The sequence below is a fragment of the Mesoplodon bidens genome (assembly GCF_964165515.1).
Source record: "Mesoplodon bidens genome assembly, chromosome: 7".
Lineage (NCBI taxonomy): Eukaryota > Metazoa > Chordata > Mammalia > Artiodactyla > Ziphiidae > Mesoplodon > Mesoplodon bidens.
Window position 1 is genome coordinate 59,129,570 of NC_138164.1, and position 18,651 is coordinate 59,148,220.

Sequence of the window (18,651 nt, forward strand, 5' to 3'; positions counted from 1 at the left end):
CTCCTGCAGTTCCCCAATGTCTACGTAGTTGGTCTCCTGAAGGAGGCCCTGTAGAGCTGACCTTGCTTGGTCATTTGGTAACTTCTGTCCAGTCTCCGTGTAGGGCAGGGTAATGCCCAGTCAGCCTTCCTCCTAAAGATGCCCTATGCTGGCTTAGTTCCAAGGCTGGAGAGACATGGCCTGGTCTGACCTCTGAACATGGGGTGGGGAGGAACAGTAGCTATGACACGGTAGTGTCCCCGAGAGTCCCTTTCCCTTGGAATTTTAGAGCTTGGGAAAGAGGAAGCTACGGCCTAAATGCAGAACCTCTGTGCCTGGGCCTCTGCATTCTTCTCCATTCCCAGTGGAGACATTCTGGGGACTCAGTTGCATGAGAGCCAGCAGAGGGTGGCAGGTCACAGCCTGGTCCCTGTCTTCTTCCAGCCAGATCTGTTCTCAGCTGCCGTACTTCTGAGCTTCCAGGAAACATGATAAAGTTCCAGAGACTCTGGGACATGGGGATCATGCTGAAGGACAGAGATAAGGGACTTCCCTCTTCCCCCTGCCTTGAAGGGGATGGAGGAGCAGCTTCTTTCCCAGAGACCTGTTAGCACTCGTGGGGCCCACAAGGAAGGGATCAGGGTAGGGCAAAATTCCTGCTTTTGACTTTGGAGAGGAGTGAGAGGCAGGAGGAGAAGGTAGGTCGGTTACCATGCCACAGCCAAGGGGGCTTTATTAGGTGTTCAGGGCACGCATAGGCAGGTAGGTAGACGCTAGAGGGTGTGGCACACCTTCTCAGGGTTTAGTGGTGCCTGGATGTCCAATCTGTGGGTCTTGCTGTCCTTATCGATGATCTCCAGCCGCAGCTTGGGTGGACGCTTCTCAGCCTGGGGTGAGGGCAGTTCAGGACTCTTGAGTAGCTGCTTGTCTGAGTCCTCCACAGTGATGCGCAGAGTGCAGCCCCCTGGCAGCAGGTCCTGCTCATAGGCGGCCGCCAGCTGGTTTACCACACGGCGCTCCACCTGCAGGTGGTAGGTGAAGTGGTCTTCACTGCCAAAGCCTGGAGGCCCGGCTCTATCACTTACTGCTCAGGCAAGTACTTACTCAAAGCTTCAGCTTTTTCATCTGCAAAAGGCTAACAACGCAAGCTTGCAGGACAGTGTTAATGACAAAGTAATGTCAGTTTCTGAGGTTCTCAGCCCAGTTTCTCACACTGGTAGGGGTTCAAACTCAGTTACCCTCTAAGATAGGGGTTTTACTTGATTATATTGTTTTTGGTTCTGAAGGGGCATCTGCTCTGGCTAAGAACAATTCCAGCCTGTCTGGACAGACTGGGAGCCCAGGGAATGGGTCTGGGGGCACCAGGGAGGGGGATGTGGAGGTGCCTCACTTCTCTCAGGCTCCTGTGCTCACCTCATGCTTAATGGAGCGGGCGCCATAGTGCACGTTGTAGCCGTCAACCAACACGTCCGCCACCTCACGGTCCCAGAGCAGTGTGATGTTGTGCCTTTGCTTGGCCTGGGACAGGTCAGATAGGAGCGTGCCTGAATGTGGGCCAGGGCTTTCTATCTCTCAGCACTCTGGCCTGAGGCCTGGGCCTGTGAGAGACTGTGTGCCCTATAGCCACTGGCCCCGTGTGCTCCTTCTTCTGGGGGTGGCGCTCCCAGCCGTGTTCCCTGACTTCCAGTGGGCATATATCCCACCCCCACCCACAGGCAGTCCCCGCTCTTACTCTCTTGGCCCAGAAATTCAGCTCCTTGTTGACGAGTTGGATGAGCTCCGAGTGGCAGAAGGGGAGGAAGTAGACGATCTCATTGATTCGTCCCAGAAACTCATCTCTCCTGAAGTGAGCCTATAGGGCCAGGTTAGGGATGGGGTGAACTCAGTGACTATAAAGGAATTACTGGACCCTACTGGGGAAGATGGGTGTGGGAGGGTTTCCGTATCTTCACGATGGCTAAGGGGATCCCCCCCCCAACCCGAGGCTCCAGCAGGAATGACAAAGAACTCTTACTTTTAGGATGGGGCGAATCACATTTTCCTTGAAGTTCTTAGAGATGGTGATCTTGTCACTAGTCTGGACATCCCCTGTAGAGACAGAATCATAAACCCAGGACCTCTGGGAGCTGTGCCTGCTCCTTCGCTCTATCCACGAAAAGAGCCCTGGTCCTGACCCTGATGGTCTGTGTGTTCCTGGTCAAAGTCTCAGGCTGTTTGGGCCTCAGCCTTCTCCTCACCTGCACAGTGAGAGGACTGGACTGGGTACCTTCTAGGCCCTTCCACTGCTCATGTACTGGTAGGAACTGTATGAAGGAGGGGAGGGGAGAGGAGAAGAGTCAGGACCAAGACTTGAGTCCTGACTTGTAAGAAGTGGGCTGGAGAGTTGAATCCTAAATGGAAAGGTGACAGATGCGGCCTCCTGCCTGACATGCTCCTCTTTTCCACCTATGCAGGAGGGCTCCCTGGCTGAAAAAGGCTGTGTCACCTCCATACGGTTTCTGATCTGCTATCCCCTGGTTGCACTGAAGTGTCTCCATCTGTTGAGTGTGCATCCCTTCAGTCCCCTTAGGCCCTGGCCTCTTCCTGGCCCCATGCCCTGGTGTGGCTCTGTCCATTACTCTGTCTGGAGCCCTCCTGTCACCCAAGAGACTTGGAGCTTTCTTGAGGAAGTAGGGGCACTGTCTGTCTGCCTCCCTCCATTATCTAGTAGGGTGCTTGGTGTCTGGTCAGGGCCAACTAGGGACAAAGATGCTACCAGGGCCCTCATCTGGCCCCAGGACCAAGAGGTGCGCTGGCGGCCTGGTCACCTGACCAGTTGCCCAGAGAGCTCGGGCCACGTGCTGTACCAAGGTTCTCGGCAATCCGGTTATGGCTCATCTCCAAAGCCTCCTGCCTCAGCTGCAGCGCGTGCTGTGCTATCTCGTCACTGCCCACGTTGGAGGTCATGATGAAGATGGCGTCCTTGCAGTCGATGGTCTTCCCTTTTCCATCAGTCAGCCGGCCCTGGGAAGGAAGCGTGACTGCATGGTCAGGGAGTGGTAAGGCTGGGCACCTCTCCCAGGAGCTCTCTCCAGAACCCCTGTGCTTCCCCCTCCTCCAGCAGAGTCAGCACTCCCTCCTCTGGGGTCTCTGAGCACTGTTCTCACACCTCGGCTACAGTGCTCACCTGCTGGGAGTGCCCCAGGTGAGACTGCACCTGCTGTCTGGCATCTCTGAGGGCACCCAGAAGCCAGCCTGACTGTACATGCATCCATCCAACATACTCTCCTGGAGGCCCAATCTGGGCCAGGCTCTGTGTTGGGGCACTGGGGACTCACTGAGCCTCTGACATGCTCCCAGTCTAGAGAAGGAGTGAGGTCAGGAAACAAGCAGTCACAATTCAGTGGTTAAGTGTTATGATAAAGGGAAAGCCAGGCTGCTGTAGGAGGTCAGAGGAGGGTATTCTACAGGGTCATTGTGAGGACCAGATAAATGAACTGAAACAGGTATAATCTCTGCATCTTTAGAGCCATCCTCTGGCCTGGTTAATGTTCCTCCTTTAACCAACTTGGGAAGTTGCCTTGGAATCTTTAGCTTTTTCTAGAGGTGACACAGAAGAAAGCATCTTTACTAGAAACAGATGCACCAAGGAAAGAGAAAAGGGGCAACAGTAGAGGGAGGAGACAAGAATGAGAAAAGTGTAGCTGTCCAGGGCCATTCAGCTCAAGGGCAAGGAACTCTGCCCACTCAGCAAACCTCAAGGCTAGCATGGTACAACAGCACTTTGCAGTCATTTATAAAAAAGCAATAATCAGGGCCCCACTGAGAGGAACTGATGGAGTCTGAATTTGATGGGCACATCTACTTCCACTGCCAGCGCCTTGCTTAGTGCTTTCTGTGCACTGTTGCACTCTGCCCACTAGAAGGTTGCTTTACGAGGGCAGAGGCTGGGTCTTGCTCTCACTGGGTCCTAGAACAGTGTCTGGCATATAGCAGGTGCTCAACACTTGCTTGCTGAATGCTTGAATCCTCACCACCCCTACAAAGAAGCTGAGGCTCAGAGAGGTTAAGTAATTTGTACAAGGTCTCACAGTTAGAATACAGTAGAGCTGAGGCTCTATTGAACTGTCTGACCCCAGAACCCATATCCTTCACTGTACACCAGGCTACTGGGGTCATACCAACAGTGTGGGATAAAATGAGGCCTCATGCAATTTTCTTTCCCTAAATAAAAATTTCTCAGAATCCTGCCAAATTCAGTTTGCATCCTTTGATCCTGACTGGAAACAAGCTACCGGGACAGGTGTGGGGAGAGGCAGACATTCCTGGGAACTCATCTGGGTTTCAGGCAAAAGCATAACTCCTGCCAAGTTTGAGAACATGGCTTTGGGGAAAGGTCACTGACCTCAGCCTGTTGGCACCTGCCCAAGCCAGTGATGCTGGGCCCTGCCCCAGCCTCAGGTAACCAATCCTCCTCAAGTGTTCCCCTTTCCCTGGTGGCGAGGGCCTCACTCAAGGTCAGCCCTTGGTTCTAAAGCCAGTGCAAAGGCAGACCAGCCCTGGCCCTCAGAGGTAAAAAAGAAAGGAATGTGCATTAACTGAGCACCTACTGTGTACTGGGCACAGTACCAAGTGCTTTTCTGCCTCACTTTACACGGGACCTTGGCACAGGCCTCAGAAAGCGTTAGCTCCAAGGGGGTCTATTCAAAGGGGGCCTCGAGATCCAAGTCCTGGTCACGCTCCTGTCCCAGCCTTGGGAGGGACGAGGAGAAGGCAAGAGTGCAAGCAGATGTTCCTGAGCTTGGCCATTAGCTTCCCACTTCACCCCTTGCTTATGGGTTACAACAGGACAGAATCCACTAAGGGCAAGTCTAGTTTTGGGGACCAGGTCTGCGTGCATGTGTGATGTGCCCAAGTGCGTGCAAATGACCCTGTGTGTGTTCACAGAGCTCATCCCTGAGGACTGAGCACACACACTGCTGTGCTGGCCAGAGCAATAACCAGTGGCCATTTCTTTCTGAGAGATCAAAGCTCTGCTCATAACTGGGCCTGAGGATGGGTCCCAGGTGGGTGAGGGGAGCAGGTGCAGTGTATTACTGACCCAAAGGGTGACCTTCACACTGTTCACGTCTCCTTCTCCTCAGAGTCCCTGGCAAGAAAATGTGTCCCAAAGAGGGAGCTGTTGCTGTCCTGCCTCTCAGCAATGACTGGAGTGCACGCATCCTGGGTGGGGCGTGAATGCTCACCTCAGGGTTACAGGGGCTGCTTTCCCCCCGTTTCTGTCCTTGAAGGGAGGAGCAGTGGGTGGGCTTCCTGGGACTTCTGCCCTGTGCTACAGACTCTGGGGTCAACAGAGAAGTGACCTGCATTAGCTCTGCTTGGTGTTTTGGTGAGAGCATTAGGGCTTCTGCTTTTCTGGGTTCAAGCTTGGGAGGTCTGGGCTGGGTGGATATGGGGGGGCTTCCCTATTCCCCCAGACTGGATCAGGTGCCCTTATAACTCCTACTTATCCTAGCGCACCACTCACCACAGTGGCTGGACTGCTTTGTGCTGCCTGTCTCCCCCTTGCTCAGAAACACTGAGGCAGGGACTGTCTGTTCTCCCTGTGTCCTTTCTGCCCTGCACTGAACCACTTCCTCCTGGTTTGCCTCTTACTCTCTGGCAATTCTGTCTTTGACTCTTTTTGGAGGCTGCAAGGCTGTTCTTACCTCTCTTCTCTGCAACCCATACTCTCACTAGGTCAGAGATCTCATCCCTTCCTGTGGCTTCCGGTACTCTCTCTGTGCTGAAGCATTCCTGAGTCTCTACTTCCGGTGCAGGCCTCTCTTACACTCCAGACCGCTCAAACTGATGAGCGACTTCTTGGACATATCCATCTGGCTGTGGCATTTCATTTTCAACAATTCCAAACCTTAGCTCCTCACCTTCCTCATCAATCTGTTGCTCATCCCCCTGTGTTCCCTGACGCAGGCTGATGGCAGCAGCACCCATGGGTCACCCAGGCCAGAAATCCTGCCACTGGTCATCCTTGGTCCCTCCCTCTCTCCTCACATCCAATCACCGAGCCCTGCACAGTTGACTTCCCGGGAGCTCTCCCCATCCCACAGCCCTGCTTGAGAGCAGGCCTCTCAAGCTCTCGCCTGGACTCTTCAACAGTCTCCTCGCTGGTCTCTCTTCTTCCTTCTAGTTCATTTGCTCACTGCTGCCTACAGGATCTTTATAAAGTGAAAACCTGATCATATTTCTCTCTTGCCTAAAGTCTTTAAAGGCTTCTTACTATTCACCAAAAAAATCCACTCTCCTCTGCCTGGCATTCTAACCTGCCCCTGTCTACCTTATCCACCTATCTCCACCATTCTATTCTCACTTTCCCTCTGCAGTCGATCAATACTGAACAGCTGTAGTTCTCTGCATATACCAGGCTGCCTCATGCCCCTGTGCTTCTGCACACTGGGTGTCTACTGCCGGCCCTTCTCCACTCTGTTCACCTGGCAAATACTTATTCATCCTTGGAAGGTTTGCTGAATTACTACTGAATTAAGTTAGTCAACAGGGCATTTCTCCTGGCGCTGTGGATTCTGGGAATGGTTGGAGTGAGACAAGGTCTCTGTCCTCAAGAAGCAAACATGCATAAATCTGGCTAAGTAAACTTAGATGGCAGCTTTGGTCAATGGAACCAAGGGCACAAACATCAGAAAGTGTAGCAGGTTGTTGGGAGCTGTAGGAAGGAGTTATTATCAACTCTCCACGGTAGTCAGTGGAGTGACAGCAGCAGGGGAGGGGTGCACAGGGCTTACACACGGGGGTGGTAAGCATTTTCCAGGTGGGGTTGGTTGTATTTCAGTCAGCAGTTGCCTTCCCTCTTTCTGGACCAGGAACCTCTCCAGGGAAGTGAGAGGCCAAACAGGCTGCTGTGCTCACCTTCCCTAAGCTGGGCTCTCCCTTCCTGTGAATGCTTCACTCCAGATCTACTGTTTTCTTTTGGCCTTGGCTGCATGGTAGTTACTATTTAAGCTGCAGGCTCTGGAACTGGACTGCCTGGGTTCAAATCCTGGATTTCCTCTTCCCAACTGTGTGACCATGGGTGAGTTAGTTGTCTCACTTTACTTCAGTTTCTACATTTGTTACATGGAGTCAGTAATAATAACCATCTTCTGGGAACCAATCCTCCTTCTGGGAGGATTAAAGGAGTTCATACATGCAATAACAATGCCTTGCACACAAAGTACAAAAATGTCAACTTTATCACATCTCCCTTCTGCTGTCTGCTAGGTAGGGAGTTCCCAGAGGTTAGGTTTGGGTCTGGTCCACAGCTGTGTACCTGAATCCCATCAAGAGGCTAGAAGGCGGCAGTGGGGGTGGGGGTGGGGGTGGGGTGGGTCTCAGAGCACAGGTGCGGGAAACAGAATATGTGACCTTTGAAGGCTTGGCCTTCATTCCTCAGTGGGGGTGGGGGGTGGGTCTCGAGACAGGGAGCAGATGAGAGCCTAGGAAGAGAGCAATAAACTGGGGCAGGGGCAAGGATGCTGGGCCAGGTGGGACAGGCAGTGGGCAGCTGTGGGGACATTTGGATCTGGCTCTTCCTGGCTTCGTACCTGATGTGCTATTTGGCCCAGGGGTATCCATTCCTGCACTTTGTTAGTGAACTTTGACATGGGAAGCAAACCTCTTTCCATTTTCCCAGGGCTGGAGGGGACTAAGTGGAAAGGTGAGCTGGACTCCATCCGGCCATGTGCTGGCTAATACAGTCCCTGCATGGGAGCAGATGGGAGGCCTCATCCCCAGTTCTGCAGGACCCCTGGCAAAGGTGGATGGCAGCCCCTCCCACGATCATAAGCTCTCCCTCACCTGCTCAAGATAAGGACTGGTACAGATGGGGAGAACTGGGGCTCTTGGACCAGATGTATCTGCAGCCCATTTCTGGCTCTTCCACACAGTAGCTCTGTGGCCTTGGGCAAGTCATTTATAACCTCGCTGAACCTCAGTTTCTTCATCTGTAACAAATGATTTGTACCTTGCCTGGCTATTGTGATGATTAGCAAGAACGCCTGTAAAGTCTTTAGCACAGGCCTATTACATAGACTGTGCTGAAAAAGAGGAAGTTGTTCTCATTTAGAGCTCACTTCACCAGTTAAGAGGGAGACTGTCCTTGCTTGTGACCAGCCTGGAGCTCCTCAGGAGAAGACGGTTCCATGAACCAGGGCACCACCATTCCATCATCATGGTCATCATCACAGACAGCAGCAGCGTCACTGGCGTTTTAAAGACCTGGTGAGAATGATGGTTGACGCAGGGAGGAGCGGAGCTGTCTGAGCAGAAAGGTTCCTGGAGCTGATTGCATCCAGCCTCCTTGTGTGTCACACGAGGTCCCTGATGCCTAGACACGGAGCAGAGCTAGAACTAAAAATTCAGCTCTCTCTCCCCTGGCACCCCTGTCCCATTCTGTCTCTTTTGAAGGTAGTCTGGGCAGCCACAACATTTCAACTCTTGGGCAGTGCTGGTCTTCCTTGGGTGCCCAGTCTGGGCCCTGGTCCAGAGAGGGGGTGAAGCCACACCTGCTAAGTGACTGAACGTACACACGAGGAAGCAGCAACTTGAAGAATGATCAATTCTGGGCCCCTGGGTCCTGCTGTTCACAGCCCCCCATACCTACAGGTGTCCCCAACTCCATCCCGGCCCAAGCTGACTTGCACCTCATCAAACAGCTGCAGCATGATGGTGAGCACATCTGGATGGGCTTTGTCCACCTCATCGAAGAGCACCACAGCGTTGGGGCACTGCTTCAGCTTCTTGGTCAGCTGGCCACCCTCCTCATGGCCAATATAGCCAGGTGGGGACCCAATAAACTTGGCCACCTGATGGAAGGAAGGAAATAAGTTAGGAAGGCCTTTCTATGCTTTTAGTTTCCAATATGGGACATGCAAGGGTAAGATGGCTTTATATACTGTTAAGATTGCCTGTCTCAACAAGGACAATCAGGTTGTCTCTTTGGGTGGAAGGAATCCTGCCGTGATGGGACAGCAGATGATCTTTTCTGTGTTTAATCTTCAGAGCAAATCGTATGCAAAACAGATCACTGACCCTGCTGTGTACATATGCTCCCCACAAAGGACAAATCCCAAGGCTGCTGGAATTATCTCAGGCCTAATCGACAAGTCACATCAAAATAGCCAGGCAGAGCCCTGTTGACAGGCTCTCCAAACCACACTTCACCAAGGACTCTCACTCACCTCATGCCGCTCCTGGAACTCAGACATGTCTAGCCTGATGAAACCCTGTGTGGAAACAAGCAGGAGTCCATTTGAAGAAGGCAGGGGGAAGGGCTCAGGAGGAGAGATCTCAAATATATTCCGGCTTTTAAGCCACACCAAGCCAAGATTTTCTATCCCATTTTCATGATATAGTTTTTTCTGGTTCCTTGCCTCCTTTTCCTGTCTACTCATCCCCCACGATTCCCTCATGCCCTACCTTAATAAACCTAAGCCGCGTTCCTGCCTTAAATCTGGCTTGGAATGTCTTTTTCAGGCTTCTACTGGGTCTGATCACCACATCATCCACTCATCCCACATTTCCTGAGGGCACACTGTGTGTGCCAAGCACTGGAGCTATGTCTCTGTTCTCTAGAAGCACCCAAATGGGGCAGGCTGACATGGACAAAGTCAGTCACCATCAGCGTGGGATCATGATGAGATGGAGGGGAGCAACAAGCACCCAGACAGCTCCATGGTGCCCTCAACTTTGCAAGTCTATGTGGGCACATGCCCCTTTTTCTTTTTTTTAAGTATAGTTGATTTACAAAGTTGTGTTAGTTTTAGGTGTACAGCAAAGTGATTCAGTTATACATACATACACCCACACATATATATATATATATATATATATATATATATTCTTTTTCAGATTCTTTTCCATTACAGATTATTACAAGATATTGAATACAGTTCCCCATGCTATACAGTAGGTCCTTGTTACTTACCTTTTTTATACATAGTAGTGTGTATATGTTAATCCCAAACTACTAACTTATCCTCTCCCCCTTCCCGCTTTGGTAACCATGAGTTTGTTTTCTACATCTGAGAGTCTATTTCTGTTTCATAAACAAGTTCATTTGTATCATTTTTTTAGTGTCCACATATAAGGGTATCATACAATATTTGTCTCTGTCTGACTTACTTCACTTAGTATGATAATCTCTAGGTCCACCCATGTTGCTGCAAATGGCATTATTTCATTCTTTTTTATGGCTGAGTAGTATTCCATTGTATATATGTACCACATCTTCTTTATCCATTCATCTGTCGATGGACATTTAGGTTGCTTCCATGTCTTGGCTATTGTAAATAGTGCTGCAATGATCACTGGGTTGCATGTTATCTTTTCGAATTGGAGTTTTCGTCTTTTCTGGATATATGCCCAGGAGTGGGATTGCTGCGACATACGGTAACTCTATTTTTAGTTTTTTAAGGAATCTCCATACTGTTCTTCACAGTGGTTGCACCAATTTATTTTTATATTATTTATTTAAAAACAATTTTTAATGACAGTTTAAAAAAATAAATTTATTTTATTTATTTCTTGGCTGCGTTGGGCCTTCGCTGCTGTGTGCAGGCTTTCTCTAATTGTGGCGAGCAGGGGCTACTCTGTTGCGGTGCGCAGGTTTCTTATTGTGGTGGCTTCTCTTGTTGTGGAGCATGGGCTCTAGGCACGTGGGCTTCAGTAGTTGTGGCTCGCGGGCTCTAGAGTGCAGGCTAATTGTGGCACATGGGCCCAGGTGCTCCACAGCATGTGGGATCTTCCTAGGCCAGGGATCAAACCCGTGTCCCCTGGATTGGCAGGCGGATTCTTAACCACTGCACCACCAGGGAAGTCCCTACTTTCCTTTTTTCTTTTTTTTTTTTGCGGTACGCAGGCCTCTCTCACTGTTGGGGCCTCTCCCACTGTTGTGGCCTCTCCCGTTGCGGAGCACAGGCTCCGGACGTGCAGGCTCAGAGGCCATGGCTCACGGGCCTAGCCACTCCGTGGCACGTGGGATCTTCCTGGACCGGGGCACGAACCCATGTCCCCTGCATCGGTAGGGAGACTCTCAACCACTGCGCCACCAGGGAAGCCCCCTACTTTTCTTTTAAACTAATAAATCTTTCTCATTTATTTATATGTTTTCACTTCATTTAAGAGCTATCCAGAATGTAGCTTGCAGCCCTTCTCTCTCCATGGTTGGGCCTAGGGCTGATTTCCAGGGAACTGGCCCCCTGGGGTGAGGCCCGACCATAATTAGCCCCAGGGAAAGAGCACACCCTCTGGAGTGGGATTTGAGAGTTAAAACAAGCAGAATGCCCATGCCTTTTCATGAAGAATTTAGGGATTTAGGGCATTATAAGGGCATTCAGAGGCCCTGTCTCTCCACCCAGATCAGGGTTCCCCAGAGACTCCTCAGGATCCTCTCCTACTGGCACATGCTTCCATCTAAGAGAATGCACCCACTGCCTATGCTTCTCCTGAGAGCTGGGGATGAGGGAGGGCGTGTCAAGACCCTGAGAGGGAGGTAGCTATGTCTGAAATCCAGGCTATACTCTAGTTCGGTTGCTGGCCAGAAATTCAGTCTGTGATGTATTCTATTTTTTTCTCTGTCCTGTCACTCTGTACGTGAGGTACAGGGTGGCAGAAAGAGCCCCAGGCTTGGCTTCCAGCCCTAGTTCTCCACTATCTGTGTGGCCTTGGCTGCCTTCCCTTTTGGAGCTGCAGTTTCTTCCTATATACTCAGGCCCTTATGCCCTCTCGCTGTTTCTCCTTTATGTTATGGCCTGAGGAGAGGACCTAATCCAAGAGGTGGGAAAGGCCTTGAAGAAGTTCTTAAGGTCATGAGGGGGTGATCACTGTTATCAGAGGACATGCAGCATTAGCCAGCAAGCATCTTCAGAGGGACCCAGGCAGCTCAGCCAAGAGAAACACTGGCTTCAGGAAGCGTGGGAAGATAGACATGGGGAGTGCTGCCCAGAGGGAGCAATGAGCTGGAAGCCATGAGATGGGTATCTGGGTAATAGGTGACACTCACTGGGCGCTTACTATGTGTCCGGCGATGTTCTAAATAAGCAAGCTATAAAGGGTTTAGAATGTGTGTAAGTCTATGAGGTAAAAGTACTATTATCATTCCCACCTTACAGATGAGAAAACCGAGCCACAGATTAACTTGCCCAAGGTCACTCAAGCTTGACAATCTGGCTCCAAGCCTGTGCTCTTAGCCACTATACTCTCCTGCCTCATATTTCCCACTCCATCAATCAGCTGGGCTCTTGGCATCTTCATTTGAAGGGTTCTGAGCTTTGTGTCCAGAACCAGTGTCAATCAATGCTCCAAGGTAACAGGGAGTTCAGACTTCAGCGCTCACTTACGCTTATGTCAAATTACCTGGGTTCTTATCCTAGTCCTTCTACTGATTTGTTGAGTAACTCTCAACAAATCTAAGGGCTTGATTTTCTTGGCTGGAATAATTTTGGTTTCAAATGATCTTACCTTAGGGTTATCTAGAAGTGAGGCAACAATAATAACAATTATATCTAACATGTACTGATTGCTTACTATGTACCAAGAATGGTGTTTAGCATTTTACATCATTATCTCACTTAACCTTCATAATAATCCAATGAGACAGGCACCATTATTGAATCCATTTTACAGATGAGAAAACTGATGTAAACAGAGATCTCAGCCAACTCCACAGAGTAGTTTAGCATTGGACTCAGAGCCCTGCTCTTGATCCCTTCATCATACTGCCACTATAACTGCAGTCTTTAGGGCTTCACCACCCTACTTCAGGATGAAATCACAGAATGACATTAAGGTTTTTTCTCAAGGATTATTAACCCTAATAATGAGAGTTAACAAAGCTGCTCAATTTGGGGGAAATAGTAGAGGTTAATGAGAGAAAAATAATAAGCTCACAAGTCTGGTAAAGAAATTATAGGACTTCCCTGGTGGTGCAGTGGTTAAGAATCCACCTGCCAAGGCAGGGGACACAGGTTTGAGCCCTGGTCTGGGAAGATCTCACATGCCATGGAGCAACTGAGCCCATATGCCACAATTATTGAGCCTGCAAGCCACAACTACTCAGCCCACGTGCCGCAACTACTGAAGCCCACGTGCCTAGAGCCTGTGCTCCGCAACAAGAGAAGCCACAACAATGAGAAGCCCGCACACTGCAACGAAGAGTAGCCCCCGCGCGCAGCAATGAAGACCCAACACAGCCAAAAATAAATAAATAAATAATAATAATAAAAAAGAAATTATAAAAATGTGCAAACAAGTCCTTGTGAGGCAGCCAGGTCTGGAGGTATTGTGGCTCTTTACAAATGAGGAAACCAAGGATCAGAGAGCCAGAACTCGAATTCAAGTCACTGACTCCCAAGTCAGTGCTCAGTCCTCCTTTACACTGGACCCCGTATATGACACTTCCCACACATCACTCCGTGGGTCCTGGTGACGTCAGGTACCCTGGTTAGACAGGTTACAGTCCAGAACCCTCAGATTTTGTTTTTTAATTTTATTTATTTATTTATTTATTTATTTTTGGCTGCGTTGGGTCTTCCCTGCTGCATGCATGCTTTCTCTAGTTGTCGCGAGCAGGGGCTACTCTCGGTTGTGGTGCATAGGCTTCTCATTGCGGTGGCTTCTCTTGTTGCGGAGCACGGGCTCCAGGCACGTGGGCTTCTGTAGTTGTGGCTCGTGGGCTCCAGAGTGCAGGACCAGTAGTTGTGGTGCACGGGCTTCACTGCTCCGCGGCGTATGGGAACCTCCCGGACCAGGGCTTGAACCCTTGTCCCCTGCATTGGCAGGCGGATCCCCAATCACTATGCCACCAGGGAAGCCCAGAACCCTCAGATTTTGAAGGCAGGTTTCAAACATGCCTGTTGCATGTCCAGAGAATGTCTATGCTAGACATAGATGCTGTAATGAGTTGGTCCTCAGGGCTGGTGAAGGTAGAAGTTTTATAGAAGCAACAACTATGATTTAAAAATAAAATACATGGTTATATTGGGCTTCTCATGCCTCTCATCTCCCTATGTGACATGGGGACAAATGGACAAGTTTATAATCTAGCCTCCTCTTGTGGCTGAGAACAACAGTTCTGAGAGAAGAGTTGAGAGACTGGATTCTGATTTTACTTCTTCCCCTAACAGGTGACTTTGGATGCTTAACGCTGTAGGCTCTCAGTTCTCTCATCTAAAAAGTGGGTCTAATTTAGCATTTATGCTGTCTTCCTTATAGGATAAAATAAGACAATGGATGGGAGTACTGCTGTGGAAAGTACAGAGTGATGAATAAATATAAGACAAGGGATCAGGCACTTACTGGGTGCTAGAACCTGTGTTCTCTGTGATTCATAGTATCTCACTTGATGCTCACGACAACCTTAGACACAGGACTGATTAGCTTCACTTTGAGGCAAGAGCTGAAACTTAGAGGGGTAAAGCAACCCGTCTAGGACCAGTAGAACCTGCGCCAAGGAATGGCTGACTCCAGAGCCTGGATCACCCAGGCCACCGCCTCCAAGTGGTGATGGTGTTAACTCCGTCTCCTAGGTGAGGCATGTAGTGAAGGATGCCATCATCAGCTTTCAGGACACCCTGCACTGGTGGAAATCTGCCTCTTGTTTAGATGCTCCAACTGAAAAATGACTTGCATCATCAGTCTTTCATCAAGCCCCTTCTCCTTTCTACACCAGCAAGTCAGCAGATACCTTCCTTCTACTTCCACTGAGTATGAAGACATATTAAGACAGCTTGGATAAGGAGATTATGATTTGTAATTAAATATTAACCTTTCTGACAGTATTAAAATTAAACCACTCGGAATTCTTCATCCCTAATCAGGTGGTTCCTGCCCGTAACTGCATCTTCCCTAATAGTCTTGCTAGTTTATGGCCCTTTCCAGAGTGCTAATTGTTTCAATCGCTGCCAACCTGATGAATTGTCTTAAAAATGCTATTTCGGTTGGAGCATATTAGCATGCCATGCGCTGCTTCTTGCCTGCCTGCCTGTTGAGTGGGTCTGCTCTAGCTTTGGTTGAGACAGCTCACAGACAGCTACTGGCAGTCAGTAGAAGGGGGCTATGAATGCGGCTCAGAAGGACACAGCCTGAGCTACCTTGTTTCTATGGCTGCCAGGCCCTCAGGGAGGTGGTGAAGGGGGAGCTAGGCAAAAGCAGGATAGGAGGTGGCCAGGACTCTGTTGCTGGCAGTTTGGCTGGCAGAGGCCTGGGCAATTCCTCATCACCTCAGCTGGGGAGGCTTTCCACAGAAAGTAGGCAAGGACATCCAGGGTCGTGGGCAACCTGCGATGCCTCCACACTGGGAAGGCCAGTAGGAAGAAGAATGTGTGGCTTTAAGTTTAAATGTTTCTGCAATCTCCAAGGACTGCTCTGACATTTCTCTCTGTGTGAAGGTATTTCCTGTCAGTCTAGAAAGTCAAACAGAGCAGGCCTTGGAAAGCCAGAGTCTGAACAAGGGGATGGGCACAGCCCTGTCCTATGGAGAATCCAGGCCTCTGGGTCATGGGAAAAAGGGGACTGTGACTACCTCATAGCTTAGGGCATTAAGAAATCATGTTTAAAAGCTCATGTAGAATGGAGAAAAGCAAATCCTCTTATTTCTACTTTTCTCCTACAGGTCTGAGACTCCCTCTAGCATGCCCTTGATGGCACTGGACAGTAGTGATATGTTTCTAAAGCTGTCTCCCCCTCAAGGCTGAGCTCCTCAGGGCAGGGGAGTGTCTTAATGAACGCTGTATTATCAGGATCTAGTACAATACCTGGCACAGAGTAGACGCTTAGAAATGTTGTATAAATGAATCTCACTGGGTTCTCCCAAGTGCCTCAAGAGTCAGGCAGGGCAAGGATTATTCATCCTATTTCAGATGAAGAAATTGAGGCACAAAGAGGTTGAATAACTTGCCCAAATCCCTGGAGCAATTGGTGGCCAAGTTGGGGCCATAGCTGAGGCCTGCTTCCTGGGCCAGGGCCCATCTTTTTGATTGGCTATTGCCAGATTCAGGGAGCCTAGGATTTTTTGGGTTAGCAGGAGTGGTAAGCTCTCCATGGCCTGCCAATCGGGCGTAGATCCCAGCCCTTACCTTTTTGGCATCTTTGTGCATATATTTGGCTGTCTGCTTGGCCAGTTCTGTTTTTCCTAGTAAGAAGGAAAAGAGAAGTGTTGGGTTAGGACCAGATGACTATCTCCTGTGATGAAAGCATATTAGAAATGCATGGATGCTGGAAATAATGTATGTTATGGATGGGAATGTTGAGGCTCAGAGAGGGTCAGTGACTGTCTCAAAGTCACCAAGGGAATTAATGGTAAAGCTGGGACCAGAATCAAAGTCTGCATTGCATCTTGATTTTTTTGTGGGGGGACTGAAACCTTTTCTCTACAGCAGCATCCTAAGAGTGAGAGGTTGACTCTTACAATCCAGAGCCGTCCTGTCCCTTGAAGCCCAGCATAAACCTTGCCTGTCCTGGGAGCACCCTGACTTCCTGGCTCACTGCACTGTATCTCTTTGGACACCCACGGTCTTGCCATCCAGCCAGGCCCTGGAGCTACAGGCCAAATAGAGGCTGGGAGAGGATAAAAAGCACCTCTCCTTGGCTTCACAGTCTTGCTTTGTAACATAAAGTAGGAATGATAATACTGAAGGGGTGGCTCTGAAGGGCCATTTGGCATGACCGTCAAGCCTTTGGAAGTCACTATCTGGCATGGGTCAAGTTCTATAGTATCATGTGAGGTAATGGTAACCCTTTGGGACCCTACATCTGAGGGAGCACCCATGAAGATGCTGAGAGGGGAAGAGGAGGCAACAGATGCATGAAATTCCCTATCAAGACAATGGGAGAGAGAGAAAAAAAAAAAAGACAACGGGAGGTGGTGGTGGTGTGGTGGTGGCAGTGGGAAGTATCTGTGAGGGCAGACAGTGAGGGGGTGAGAATGCCTCAGATAATCCAGCCCAAATGGCTATAAAAATCCCCAACCCATTTCACTGCAACCAATTTTGCTATGCACTTAGCACTGTGCTGGCCATCAGGGGCTTTCTTTAGCTTCCTAGAGGGTTATGTCTCAGGCTACACTAGATAAGGCTGGTGCACTGGGCAGTGGAGGTGGTTCAGTTCCTACAGGGCAGCCTCTGGGGTTGCAGAGCGGCTGGACCAGGACTCACAGGACCCCAAGGGCCTGGCCTTCCAGGTGAAGTAGGCCCTGCACCACAGCTTCCAGAGGGAGGGGCATAATTCCAGCTGTTCCTAATGTAACAGATGATCCTCTTGCTGGCTCTGTAATTTGGAGGCAGTTGTTTTGGGAGCTAGATTTGAATGAGAGGTGGGTTGTGTGACTCTGGCCCTTAGCAGCTGGGGCTCCCCCAGCTCTCCTTCCCCACAGGCTGATCTACTCCCAGTTACCTATTCCAGATGATCCCAGGAAGAGGAAGACCAGAGGGTGTTCTTCGTCGTACCAGCCATTCTCCTTCCTCCGGATCGCTGTGGCCAAACACATAAGATGGGAGGACAGGGAGGGAGGCAGATAAATCAATGACACAAAAGGCAGGATAATTATCACTAAGTATACAATATGTTTTACTGCTCTGCGCCCACTCAAAGTCCTCACTACCATTAGTGCTGCCTAATCTGATTAGCTGGCAAGGCCCCTAGAGACACCTAATCAGGTTAGCATGGATTTGGAAGGCTGCCCAGAGCAGATTTCGGATAAAGTTTTCCAGGATGAGCACTCAGCGTTGCCAAGGAAACTGAAAGGCGGGTGGATGGTGAATGGAGGTGAAGGGGGTGGGGGGCTGGTGAAGGAGAATTCGAGAGGAACTTTAGCTCTCCACTGGTAACCCATCTACTCACCACTGGTGGGAGTCTGAGCCTGCCCCTATGCAAATGGGAGAGGCAGAAGCCCATGGCAGGCCCTTGGGGATCTGGAGTGTGAGCTCTGAACTCTTTCCCATTTGGGGGAACTAAGGTCTCGTCTGCTGTTACGAAATACAGCCAAATGCACTTTCTGGAAGCCAATGAAGGGTAGTGTGGAGCTCAGGGCACGGAAGGGTGAGCCACCTGGTTAGCACCTCCACCAACATGGCCTCCATTGGGCAGAGGTGGGGGAAGGGGAATAAACATGTACTAGGTTCCCTGGGGCTCAGCTCTGCTAGAGTGAGTGCTGACCTCTCCTCTTCAAGGGTTCTCTGTGCAAGATGAGGAAATTAAGTGCCCAACCACAGAGTGGGCGAGTCAGGCTCAGAAGCATCACTCAAGTATAAGAGTAGGAACAGAATGAGGCAGAACCATCAGAAGAATCATTTATTAAACATGCTATCTGCTAGGCCCAATGGAAAAATCGCCAACATTTTATTACTCAAGATCCATACCCTGAGTGGAAAATATTATTTTCAACTCCATCATACTGAACAGGCAACTGAAACAAGAGATAAAGAGATCCGCCCAAGTCACACAACTAGTAGATTACCAGCTGACTGGTGGAGATGGTAGAGTTGCATCTCTAAACCTGTCTTCTTTTTTTGTCACATATGGTTACTTACAAAAGCTAGTATCAATTTGGGTTGCATTAAACGGAATCACGGCCGTCAGAAGAAGGAAGGGGAGAGACCATTGTGCAATGTCAAGGTCATCCTGCAGATGGAACAGCATATATGATCT

At 49.8% G+C, this 18,651-nt stretch overlaps 1 protein-coding gene across 1 annotated transcript in view; it reads right to left on the reverse strand.

The window, feature by feature from the left end:
- Positions 1-681: 681 nt before the first annotated feature.
- CLPB (ClpB family mitochondrial disaggregase) overlaps positions 682-18,651 on the reverse strand; it is a 147,932-nt gene continuing 129,962 nt past the window's right edge. The window contains exons 8-16 of the mRNA XM_081240489.1: positions 17,398-17,475; positions 16,083-16,138; positions 9,189-9,233; positions 8,652-8,813; positions 2,826-2,982; positions 1,994-2,067; positions 1,712-1,831; positions 1,393-1,497; positions 682-1,001 (exon numbers count right to left, since the gene is read on the reverse strand). Of these exons, the coding sequence (XP_081096615.1) occupies positions 753-1,001; positions 1,393-1,497; positions 1,712-1,831; positions 1,994-2,067; positions 2,826-2,982; positions 8,652-8,813; positions 9,189-9,233; positions 16,083-16,138; positions 17,398-17,475 (1,046 nt within the window). The 3' untranslated portion in view covers positions 682-752. The remainder of the gene's footprint in view (positions 1,002-1,392; positions 1,498-1,711; positions 1,832-1,993; positions 2,068-2,825; positions 2,983-8,651; positions 8,814-9,188; positions 9,234-16,082; positions 16,139-17,397; positions 17,476-18,651) is intronic.